This window comes from Setaria italica, chromosome V (assembly GCF_000263155.2).
Source record: "Setaria italica strain Yugu1 chromosome V, Setaria_italica_v2.0, whole genome shotgun sequence".
NCBI classification, from domain to species: domain Eukaryota; kingdom Viridiplantae; phylum Streptophyta; class Magnoliopsida; order Poales; family Poaceae; genus Setaria; species Setaria italica.
The window spans coordinates 8,539,730-8,550,960 of record NC_028454.1 but is presented as its reverse complement, the minus strand read 5'-3'; the positions used below and the strand labels follow the sequence as shown (position 1 = coordinate 8,550,960).

At 49.0% G+C, this 11,231-nt stretch overlaps 1 protein-coding gene across 3 annotated transcripts; it reads right to left on the bottom strand.

Annotated features, from left to right (window-relative positions):
- Window positions 1–133: 133 nt before the first annotated feature.
- On the bottom strand, window positions 134–4,811 carry LOC101771895 (transcription termination factor MTERF9, chloroplastic). Of its 3 annotated transcripts, XM_022826328.1 has the most exons (5): window positions 1,720–4,811; window positions 1,158–1,567; window positions 780–1,007; window positions 562–640; window positions 134–380 (listed from the first exon to the last, which is right to left on the bottom strand). In XM_022826328.1, exon 1 carries the CDS (start codon window positions 4,746–4,748, stop codon window positions 3,567–3,569), a length of 1,182 nt encoding a protein of 393 aa, XP_022682063.1. In that variant the 5' UTR covers window positions 4,749–4,811; the 3' UTR covers window positions 134–380; window positions 562–640; window positions 780–1,007; window positions 1,158–1,567; window positions 1,720–3,566. The 3 variants fall into 3 exon arrangements, with proteins under 3 accessions (XP_022682063.1, XP_004968188.1, XP_012701297.1); XM_004968131.3 differs by having other exon boundaries at window positions 1,158–4,811; XM_012845843.2 differs by having other exon boundaries at window positions 932–1,007; window positions 1,158–4,811.
- Window positions 4,812–11,231: the final 6,420 nt, after the last annotated feature.

The window sequence follows — 11,231 nt, the reverse complement described above, 5'->3', positions numbered from 1 at the left end:
TTTTAGGAGCCTGGAACCAAACAGTCCCTAATTAGGTTTAATAGATTCATCTCGTAAATTAGACTCCATCTGTGCAATTAGTTTTGTAATTAGACTATATTTAATACTCCTAATTAGTATCAAACATCCAATGTGACAGGTGCTAAAGTTTAACACGAGGTATCCAAACACCCCCTTAGAAAACCACTTCAGGGGGTGATTTGAACGGTTTTAGATACTTTAAAGGTCACAATACCCACAATACCTGGTTCTCTAGTTGAGGGGGTTATGTAGTCTACCATCAATACATTAGGTGTTATATAGACTTTTTCCTTCCCATAATTATCGGACAGCTTGAGGACCTCCGCTAGAAGCATACCAGCAGTGCGTTCAGTGTCAACCTGTGCGATTGGCATACACACCTTTATGGTTACTAAAATTAATACTGTAATCTGAACTGAAGAAAAAAATGGTTATTGAGATTTGAAGGCTTGTGGAAACACAAGTTTTTAGCATCACGATTACTAACGAACTGGCGTACGAAAAGAACATATAATGAAAGGGCATTCCATCATAGCTTACATTGTGATGCCTCACAAATGTGCTTTTACCATCAAAGCTGCGACAGAAATGAGCACACAATACGCCGGTGCGATTCAGACTGCAAAATATGCCAGATCAACATCAAGATAAATACATTAATGTACAAACTGTTGGAAAAACATGTAATAATAATGTGTAGTTGTTATGACATGGTTTCCAATCAAGACAGTGATGATAATAAATACCCTATTTCATACCAAGATATTGTGTTGTCAGTGAATTTCAACAACTTTTAATTAGTTGATTCCCAATCTTGCTCCCATCCATCAAAAAGTTTGAAAGCAACCTCCCGCGATGCACTCTTAAGCAACTTAACCACATGCACATGGAATGCTGGTGTAAAGCTTACGCATTATAATCACATTATCTTCACAGCTCCAAACATAGACAACCCACCGGTGCTCCACCAAACTAGGGAAGAATAGCTGTATACAAAAATTTGTTCAAATCATCACAGCTTATATAGAAAATGAATGAGTTATGGAAAGGAACCGTGAGCATGCTAAGCATTAATATGGTAAAAGTAAGAAATTTAGATGCATATAATAAGAAATATTATTGAGCTGAGGACTGACCATCTTGCAGTGGGGGACATCATAGCCGACCAAAAATTGTTCACGTATGGAGGGGTCCATGATATCGAATGACCCATCAAGTATGGATCCCTGTGAATTGGCAGATAGTAACATAACATTAAATTGTTACAAAAGGGATTCAAAAGAACATTGGATAAAAATAATGGGTGGAAATGAAACTCATTGTGCCATTGATCAAATTGATGAAAAGGGAAACACCACAATGTTATAATAATAGTGAACATGCCACGAAGTCAGATTCAACAAAATGTCTCCAACAAGCACAAGGTTGGCCAACACATAATGCATCAAATAAATCCATTGCCATCTCTGACTGGCCAATAAATTGCAATTTGACTGCAACTGTCAAGACCTCTATGTACTTTGGAATATAATGAATGAAGCATGGCCTACATAAAACGGGAAAAAGTGGATGAGAGCGAGTAAATGCCATAACTACGATATATTGGAGTAAATATAAAAAAATGTACAAATCAATTATAGAAATAATTAACCAAATGAGAATAACAGTAAGTGGATTGTGGTGAGATAATGTACATACATCCTATCATTGACACCATCATCCACCAGCACCATCTTTTCCATTAACAATGATGAATGGAGTACAAAACGACCGTAAAGAACTCTTTTCCTTTTCATGAATGGGGGAAAAAAGACTTGTATATAACTCTTAGACGTATATATGACAGACGCACAAGTGAACACAAGATAACAAAATAACAAGCCAGAAGCAGGAAACGACACATGCATGCAGCTGCTTATTGACCTGACCTGAGTACCTGACCCACGCAGCTGAGAACAACACATACAGTACATAGTAGACTTAAAGCAGTTCACTACTCTAGCTGCAACATCTTCATGAAGTATGTATTCATAGATATGTAACTCCAGGCAGGTTAATGGGCGTGTTTTATTTGTGGCATATTTACAATCGGACAAGCCCAGGGCCATCTGAAAGTTGCAGACTAAACCACTGAATTGCGACGAAACAATCTCAACCATTCCAAGTTTCCAACCTCACGAACCTCAAGAACTTAGCTACAAAAACATGCTTCGGCTCAACATGATGCCTAATGTAAGCTTCAGAAATCTGGATTTCTATACGGACCTGGTTTTATTTCTTGTGAAAATAAAGCATATAGAAAATGCTTCTCGCTACCCAGTGGAAATTCTGAAGAACAATGATAAGCAACAGGGAATGGGGAACACAAGAGCTTTATTGATCAGTAGACAGGCTACAATGGTAGGATAGAAACCCTACTCGCCCTCCCTGGGAGGCTCTGAGTGCTAGGATCTATTTCTACCTACCTAATCTCCTGTTGTGGCCTTGGCTTATAAGAAGGCCGGCCATAACAAACTCTCAACTATTATGATCTTATCTCATCTCTATCTGATCTTATTTGTATCCTGATCCAACTAACTACTAACCCAGCCATGATCCAACTAACTACTGACCCAGCCATAAAACATAGGAATTAGGCACCACATCAGCCACTAGATGGCGCCTTCTTCCTCCTGCTGTACACCTTCCTAATGAAAGAGTCCACAACAAACAAAATGTTTGAAAATTGCAAAGTAGCTACTGATTTGAAGGTCTTGCTTAGATTTACAGGAAGTCCCATGGCTACAGAAAAGATACAGAATACCGCTGCCATTTATTTAGACTAGAAAGTTCTATATATTAGCTTGAGTGCTTTCTTTCAAGGACCTATCTGCAGAAGAACAACTAAGTTAAAAATCTTCAGCCATGTGCTAGGCAGAAGAACTGACATAAAAAAAACATGCTCAGTAGGGCGCCAGAATTAGTCAAACCACTTCCTTCATAGATAACCTTAACACAAACATGGACTATGATAGTCAGAGATCACTAGTGATTCTAAGCAGAGACCAAGAATTGAGCAAGCCTGCACCGTGGATAGATGCTATTGAGCATGAGTTGCACTTCTACAATTCATCTAGAAACTAAAAAAAACGGACTTAAACATTTCAAGATGTTGAAATTAGACTCCAGAAGGCACAACACCAGCACAGGCTGCGGCATAAGCATCCACAAGACCAGGAACAGAGTCCTTGTGAGTTGTGACAGTCGCTGAACTTCCATTTGAAAGTCTACCCCCCGATTTGAGCTGTTGTGTAAAAGACTAAAAGCCCACATTGCTATTCAGCATCCCTTTGCCTGCAGGACCTTTCTGATACAATGCCGGCCACTAGCCTCCTCTCCAGGCTGTAAGTAGAAACCATAAGACAAACTTGGTCTCTGAGTAGTCCAAGATCATTGGTGTTTCTATTGCAGAAACCAGAACACCAAGGACTGCTGCCAATAAGCATGAGTTGAGTCACCATCCGTCTAAAATACAAAACAGATTTGAACATTTCAAGATGTTAGAATTAGATTTTAGAGGGCACAACACCAGCACAAGCAGCAGCATAAAAATCTGCAAGCCCAGGAAGAGAATCCTTGTGACAGTCGATGAACCTCAATTTGAAAGCCTTCTCTCCAAGTTTAGCTAATGAGAAAAAGCTCATATTGCTATTTAGCAATCCCTTTTCCTGCAGGACCTTCATGACACAATGCCGGGGTATCATTCGCTTCTCCAGGCTTAATGTAAATAGGACGGGCCTTTCAACAATGTACTGCGGCTTCAGTCCAACCTCATTGATCAGGAACGCAATCTTGCGTTGAAGGCACTCCTCAGATAGTCCTACAATGCTTGGCAACTTGGACACTGTTGTGGAAACTTTACTCTCGCAGCAACCAAGAGTACTCTTCAAAAAATTGAGCCTGGCAGCAATGTTCTCTTTGGTGTTATTTGCGACAACCAACACCGCGCGCCAGAACATTCGCGAGCTGCGAGGCACCCCAAGCTCTTCCGCACGCAGCACTACCTCCTTGACGCGCTCTGGGCTGAAGGTAAGCACACTCCTTCTGACTGAGCACAGCTGGGCAATATCTCCAACACTTAGGCCGCACTGATGAAGAAGCACGATGTTAGGCTTGATCACCCTTTCAAGATCCGACCATAGGATGCTGCTTCCCTTCTTCATAACGTGGATGAACTTTTCGAATGAGCCGTGGAGGGAGATGAAGAACTCGAGCCTTGGACCGACGTCGCAGTTCCGGAGAGAGCGTGAGCCGACCAGGAGGAAGGAAACGATTTGGGGAGTGGACAGACCGAGGCGGTCGCGGAGATCGAGGAGGCGGGGGCCGATGTTCTTGGGCGATGACCGGAGGAGCAGCGGGTCCGCAGCGACGACGGCGGTGATGTCGGCGTGGGAGAGGCCGACGCCAGAGAGCAGGGCAAGAATGGCCTGGGGGTTGGAGGCGGAGTTGAGGCGGGACCAGGAGAGGTCCTCGAATGCCTTCTTCCTTGGTTTGGATGATTCATCGAACGCCTTCTTCGCCGTCTTGCGGGCTTGAGCTGGGGCGAGGCCGCAGGCGGCGACGAGGTACTCCTCGAGGGAGAATGGGGCGGGGGAGGTGGCGAGGAGGCGGGCGCGATGGTGCATAGGGGAGGGGAGCGGGGTGGGTGCGCGGAGGAAAGGGAGGAGGTGCCGTCGGAGGAGCATCATGGCGGCGGCGGAGGGGGCGGCGGCGATGCCCCAGTTGAGGAGGAGGGCTGCAGAAGCGAGTCCGCCCGTGAAGATGAATAGTCGTAGATTGAGAGTGAGAAGGCCGGCAGAGTAGGAGGCTTACCGGCCCAGCCCCGGGAGGGGGGCCCAAGGCCAACAATGCCTTTGATGTTTTTTTTTTTTTTTTTTTTTTGGTCCCCCTTTTTTTTTTTTTTTTTTAGCCCCCCCCCCCCCCCCCCCCCCCCCGACATTCTCGTTTAGTTCCTGCACTCGCATTATCCACTAGGCTCGTCGTCCGCTAAAAAAAACTCGAGAAACACAAGATTTTCAGTCGATTTGTCACGAGTCAACAGCATGATCGCCCTCCATTAACCTTGGAGATCATGGCGTCGTGAACACGAAGCATTGATGCAGCGCCGGCGGCGGCCTCCTCTTCGCACCAGGTTCTTCCGAGAGCCATCTCCGATCCAGTCCGAGCGAGCGGCGCCGAGGCGATGGAGAGGAGGGGCGCGGCTGGCGACTGGAGATAGAAGAGTGTGCTGCAGGACAGGTGCTCTAGCTAACTGCGAAGATTAACGAGGGTAGCGAGCCCACCACGCCATGACGTGGAAGCAACTTACCCAACGCGCACGAATCTTCCGAGGTCTCCATCCGGCCGGTGGAGCGATCACCATTATTTCAGTTCCAGTTCTGGCCCTGGCACAAGCTAATATCTACGTCGACTCCATTATCCGGGCAAGCGACGTCTCCATATATCCTTCCGACTTGCGAGCGAAACGCCGATGATCGGCGTCTGTATGACAGGTGGGGCCAAGCTAAAAATCCAACGCCACCATCACCGCGCAAGCAGACGCCAGTCGACCACGCGAACGCGCATCATCGATGTCTCTCCGACAGGTGGGGCCACCGGCCACGTCTCTCTCCTCCTGGAATCTCTCATCTTGACTGACTTGCGTGTTCACGATGTCGACGACTTACGTCATCGTCTGCCGTTGAAGCGATAGTGCGACGTCCTCCGGTGAAAGCGACGCTGCTGCTCAGCTGAACAAGGTGCTTGACGCCCCTAATGCCTGAGCTCCGGAAGGCTTGCAATTGTTTCTGCTGTTTGCCCACTCTTTGCAGAAACGTCAGTTACCTGTCCGCCTGTGTGTGTCTGTTGCTTCTTCGTCGTGGGTCTAGTGTCTGGTCCTTCAGTGTCTTAGCTCCTTGTCTTGTGCCTCTAATGGATGTTCTCCTGCTCTTGCTCTGGTGTTGTAATCGTACCTATGAATCTTAATTTTAGTTCCTTTTCCCTTCTATCCTGGAATGTTCGTGGCCTCGGAGATCCGCACAAGTGCACGATTGTTAAAGACTCCATTTCCTCCTCGCATCCTAGCATTGTTTGTCTGCAGGAATCCAAGCTGCGTGTCCTGGATGGCCTCAAGGCTCGCTCCTTCCTGCCTCCAGCCATCACCGCCTTCCGCTGTGTCGACGCTTCGGACACGCGTGGTGGGATTATCACTGCATGGGATCCGGCGATGTTCACTGCTGATTCTTTCATCGCTCGACGTCATACTCTTACTACTTTCCTTTCCTCCACGGCCTCCAACTACTCCTTCGCGGTTACTAACGTCTATGCTCCCGCGGACCATCGCGACTCTCTGTCCTTCCTTGAAGACCTGCATGAACTCGCCCAGCACATCTCGGGGAGCTGGGCGTTGGTGGGCGACTTCAACCTAACCAGGAGTGACCAAGAAAACAGCAATGGCTCCTCCCATCCCGGCCTCTGCGATGCCTTCAACGCTACTATCGACGCGCTCTCCCTCCTTGACCTGCCTCTCCTGGACCGCCTTTTCACCTGGTCCAATCACCGCGATTCTCCTACGCTCACCCGCCTTGACCGCGCTCTCTTCAACCTAGCGATGAACACAACCTTCCCGAACTCCTCCCTGTGTTCCTTACCAAAAACCACCTCTGATCACACCCCTCTCCTCCTCCAAATGTCCACCTCTATCCCAAAAGCCAACGTCTTCCGTTTTGAAAACTCCTAGCTTCAGGATATAAACTACCTCCCTACCATCCTGCCAGCTTGGGCTCCGAACGGCGACTCTGATGCGGCTGGCGCGATTGCTCGTGCGCTCAAGGCAGTCCGCTGTGCGTCTAAGCCTTGGGCGCGATGTAAGCGTCCCCCCCCCCCCGCTCTACCCTCCAACTGCAAATTCGTCATTTTTCTGCTTGATGTGCTCGAAGACTTTCGCTGTCTTTCTCCAGGCGAAGCGCTGCTGCGTCGGGCGTGCCAAGACAGGCTTGCACTGGTGCTGCGCGAAACGGGCTGCGTTCTGGAAACAACGCGGGCAAGTTCCGCGCGATGTGGGAAGGCGACGCGACACGCGGTTTTTCCACGCGCAGGCCACCCTCTGGCTGCGCCGGAATAACATCCGTGCCCTAAACATCAATGGAGTGGTGCTGAGCTCGCACCAGGAGAAGATGATGGCTCTCACGGTACACCTCCGGAGCTTGCTCGCCGAGCGCGCGGTGAATCTAAGCGGGGTCGACCTTGCATCCTTGTACTCAGGCTTGCCGCGCGCGGCGAGCGCCCCGCTCCTTGCCCCCTTCACCGAAAACGAAGCGCGAGCAGCTGTCCGCGCGATGAACAGGACAAGCTCACCGGGCCCCGACGGGTTCGGCCCCTCCTTCTATGCCGCGGCTTGGGACACGGTACGTCACGCGGTGATGGCGCTTGCGCAGGCGTTCCAGGAGGGGACGGTCGAGCTCGAGCGTATCAATCGTGCCTATATTGTCATGATACCGAAGCATGCGGCAGCGATGTCGCCGGGCAACTACAGGCCGATCTGCTTGCAGAATTGCTCCCTCAATATCGTCTCCAAAATGATGATTTCACGGCTCCAATGTCAGATCTCCAAGCTGGTTGACCCGGACCAAACAAGCTTCATCAAGGGGCGCTCGATCTCTGAAAATTTCATCTATGCAACTGAGTTGGTCCAGTGCTGCCATAGACGAAGACTGCCTACTGAGGTCCTGAAGCTGGACTTTGCAAAAGCATTTGACTCAGTCGATTGGCGCTGCCTGGCTGCCGTTCTCGCCGCTCATGGGTTCCCTACGCAATGGACTGCGTGGACTCTCTCGTTGCTGCACAGCTCCAAACTCGCGGTACTGATGAATGGGGTGCCTGGGCCATGGTTTCCCTGCAAACGCGGTCTTCGACAGGGTGATCCACTGTCTCCTTACCTATTCCTGCTCGTTTCAGATGTGCTCCAGCAAATGATCAAGCAAGACCGCAGAATACTCCACCCCGCCAGCTCTGACCAACCGTGCCCGGTGTTACAGTATGCGGACAACACATTGATCCTCCTGCAGGCCGACCAGGATAGTGTGATGGCCCTGAAGCAAGTGCTGGAACTCTTCTCTGATCTCACTAGGCCGCACATAAACTTTAGCAAAAGCACCATGGTTCCTTTAAACGTTGACACACATCAGGTAACTGTCAACATCAGGTAACTACCTTGCAGCAGGTCCTTGGCTGCCAGCTCGGTTCTTTCCCTCAATCTTACTTGGGACTCCCCTTATCAAATGAGAAGCTCAAACTCTCGGCCTTCACCCCTCTGATTGCCCGGGCAGACCGACGGCTCAGTGGATGGCGCGCCTGCCTCCTCAACTCCACAGGGCGAGCTGTGCTGATAAACAGTGTCATGGATAGCCAGTTGACGTATGCAATGTCCGTTCTCCTCCTCCCCCCTAGCGTGGTGGATGCTCTAAACCATCGACGACGCAGTTTTCTTTGGGCTGGAGAGGATACGGTCAGTGGTGCTCAATGTCTTGTCGCCTGGGAACATGCCTGCCAGCCGAAAAAGCAAGGGGGGCTAGGCATCAAGGAGCTTGGCACGAAGAACCAAAGTTTGTTGCTGAAGCTTCTACACCGCATCTTCCGACCGGGGGAGTCCTCCTGGGCGTGGTGGGTACGCAAGCGGATTAATCTAGCCTCGCTACAAGGATCCCTGGAAGGGGTACATTGGGCAGCTCTGGGCAGCATGCTACCGCTATACCGTACTGTCACGAGCTTTGAAGTTGGCAATGGCGAGAGCACGAGCTTCTGGCAGGACAAATGGCTATCGGTTGGCCGGCTGGCTGCACTATATCCTGCTCTGTACTCCCACACTACACAACCGGAAGCCTCGGTGTCGCAGGTCATTGCCGACGGGATCCACAGACACCTAATGCCCAGGCTGACCCATGCGGCTGCTGCTGAATTAGACGACCTGAACCTGAAGATTGGCCATATTGCCCTGGGCAGTGCCGAAGACCAACGGCATAGCGCTTTCGCCCCGCCAAATGTGTCCTTTCAGTCTGGTGCTGCCTACAATAAGATCATGGAAGCAACCGGCCCTCCTACCTGCACCTTTGCCAAATTTGTTTGGTCCAACCGAGCACCCCCTCGCGTGCAGTTCTTCGCCTGGCTGATGGTTCAGGAACGGATCAGCTGCCGTGCAAATCTTGTCAAGAAGCACATCCTCGCTGACCCGGCGTGTGCGCTGTGTGGCCAGCCAGAAGATTGTGACCATCTGATCCTTCGCTGTCGCTTTGCTGCTCAAGTCTGGTCGGCACTGCCCGCCGATACAACTGGGGTTTTGGTTCGCTGTCTGTGGAACATCCCCCGCCCCATGACGGTGCCGAGCCGCCACTACTCCAGTTTCATCCTTCTCGTCTGTTGGTTGCTATGGAAATCCCGTAATGAGCTTGTTTTCCAGAACATTACCCCGTCAGTCGGGCGCTTCTGGCTTGCATGCCGCGACGAAGCCCGGCTATGGAGCCACCGACTAAAGGTCGAGGATCGTCGGATAGCGGATGCCTGGTGTTTACTCTTTAGTTCAATGTAAACTAATGTAATCTCCCTCCCTCCCCCGCCTCGTTTTATTGCTTAAGATCTAAAGTACTGGCATTTGGCCCCTTCGGCCCCTATAATGAAATCAGGTGGGGCACTCCCCCCCCCCCTCCGACCCCTAAAAAAAAACAAATAGCCATTTGCAAGAGTAAGTACTTACTGTCCGCCCCTATGAAGTCGGGCCACGTCATCATCCATCCTTAGAAATGTTTATCTTCACGGATGGATGACACCATGACCCGTCTTTGTAAATTATTTTTCAAGTGTGGATGACGGCATGGCCTACCCTGAAAATGTCATTCCCACCAAAAAAAAAATCGGGCATTTTTTTAAAATTTTGCCGGTACTATTTCCCGCTAGTTCTTTAAACTTTTGGTTTCCGCTAATTTCACTCTAACAATCTACAATCTAGTGTACAACCGAATGATCGACATAGAATATGTTACATCATCATAAATATAAATTAACGAACCCAACGCCGAGCCCTAGGGCTAGCGCGACGAACGTGTCCACGCTGGAGATGACGTGGCAAGGCTTGGCGTTGGGGCATCTAACGTGGAGTAACGGACCTCGGCGTGAGTTTAAGTGCCTTTTTGGGAGAGTTTTCTTACCAACTTCTCCACCGGCTTTGAAGAATTACACATAGCATTCAGCATTCCGATTTGCACACACGCATTATTAAATTCCCCGATCACACGATGGCGCTCAGAAACCACAAACTTGTTTGTGCCGGATCAGTTTAAGTGGCTGAAAGATCCATCGGGAAAGATGAGCTTGCAGGGCATAGGCATCGTTCGTTTTCTTCTTCAGCAGTCCAACAGCAGCCCATTTCGCAGCATCCCTTCACTATATTTCTATGTGATTGCAGTCACTCATCTTTCTGATCGTCGACAAGCCAGAAGACAATGCAATCCGACTGCAACATAGCGTACATCAAGCATAATGCCAACGATTTCGTTAGCGTCAGGTTTACAACAGAGCGCAGGTTAGCATTTGCGCAACATTGTAGCTGTAACAGTTCCTTTCGTAGAATAACGCCAACATTTGGTAGTTTTGCTTCTTCAGCTCGCCTCGCCTAGCTCGGCAAGGCAAAGCTTGCCGGCGCAGGAGAGTTGTTTTGGCTCGCTCAGCTTGGCATGAAAAAAGCTTGAAAGCTCAAGCTCCGAGACAGCTAGCTAGCTGACCAAACGTCCGGCGTCTATCCTTACCAAGTTAGGCAACACAGTAGCCAGCAAGGGTATCAAACACACCCTAAGCAAGTTTAGGAATTTACAGCACAATGAAAGAAAATGATGTCAAATTTGTTCAGCCACGTACAAACTTCCCAAAAGCAGTCGGTTACTCTCACTGCATCTTCATGACGTTTATGTTCATAGAGATGAGAGTTAATGAACATGTGGTATAATTTATGCTCTACATATGCTCCGTTCGCATTTTTTTTATATCTGAGCACTTATATTTTTAGGGATTCTTTTAGATAATGAATAGTACAATTTTGGGGATAGACCTGGTTATTTCTCAAGAGGAAAGCAAAAATGAATAAAAAACTAAGACTGGATTATCTCTCCCGCGAAGTTGCAGAACTTGACGGTGAGCAAGCTAGG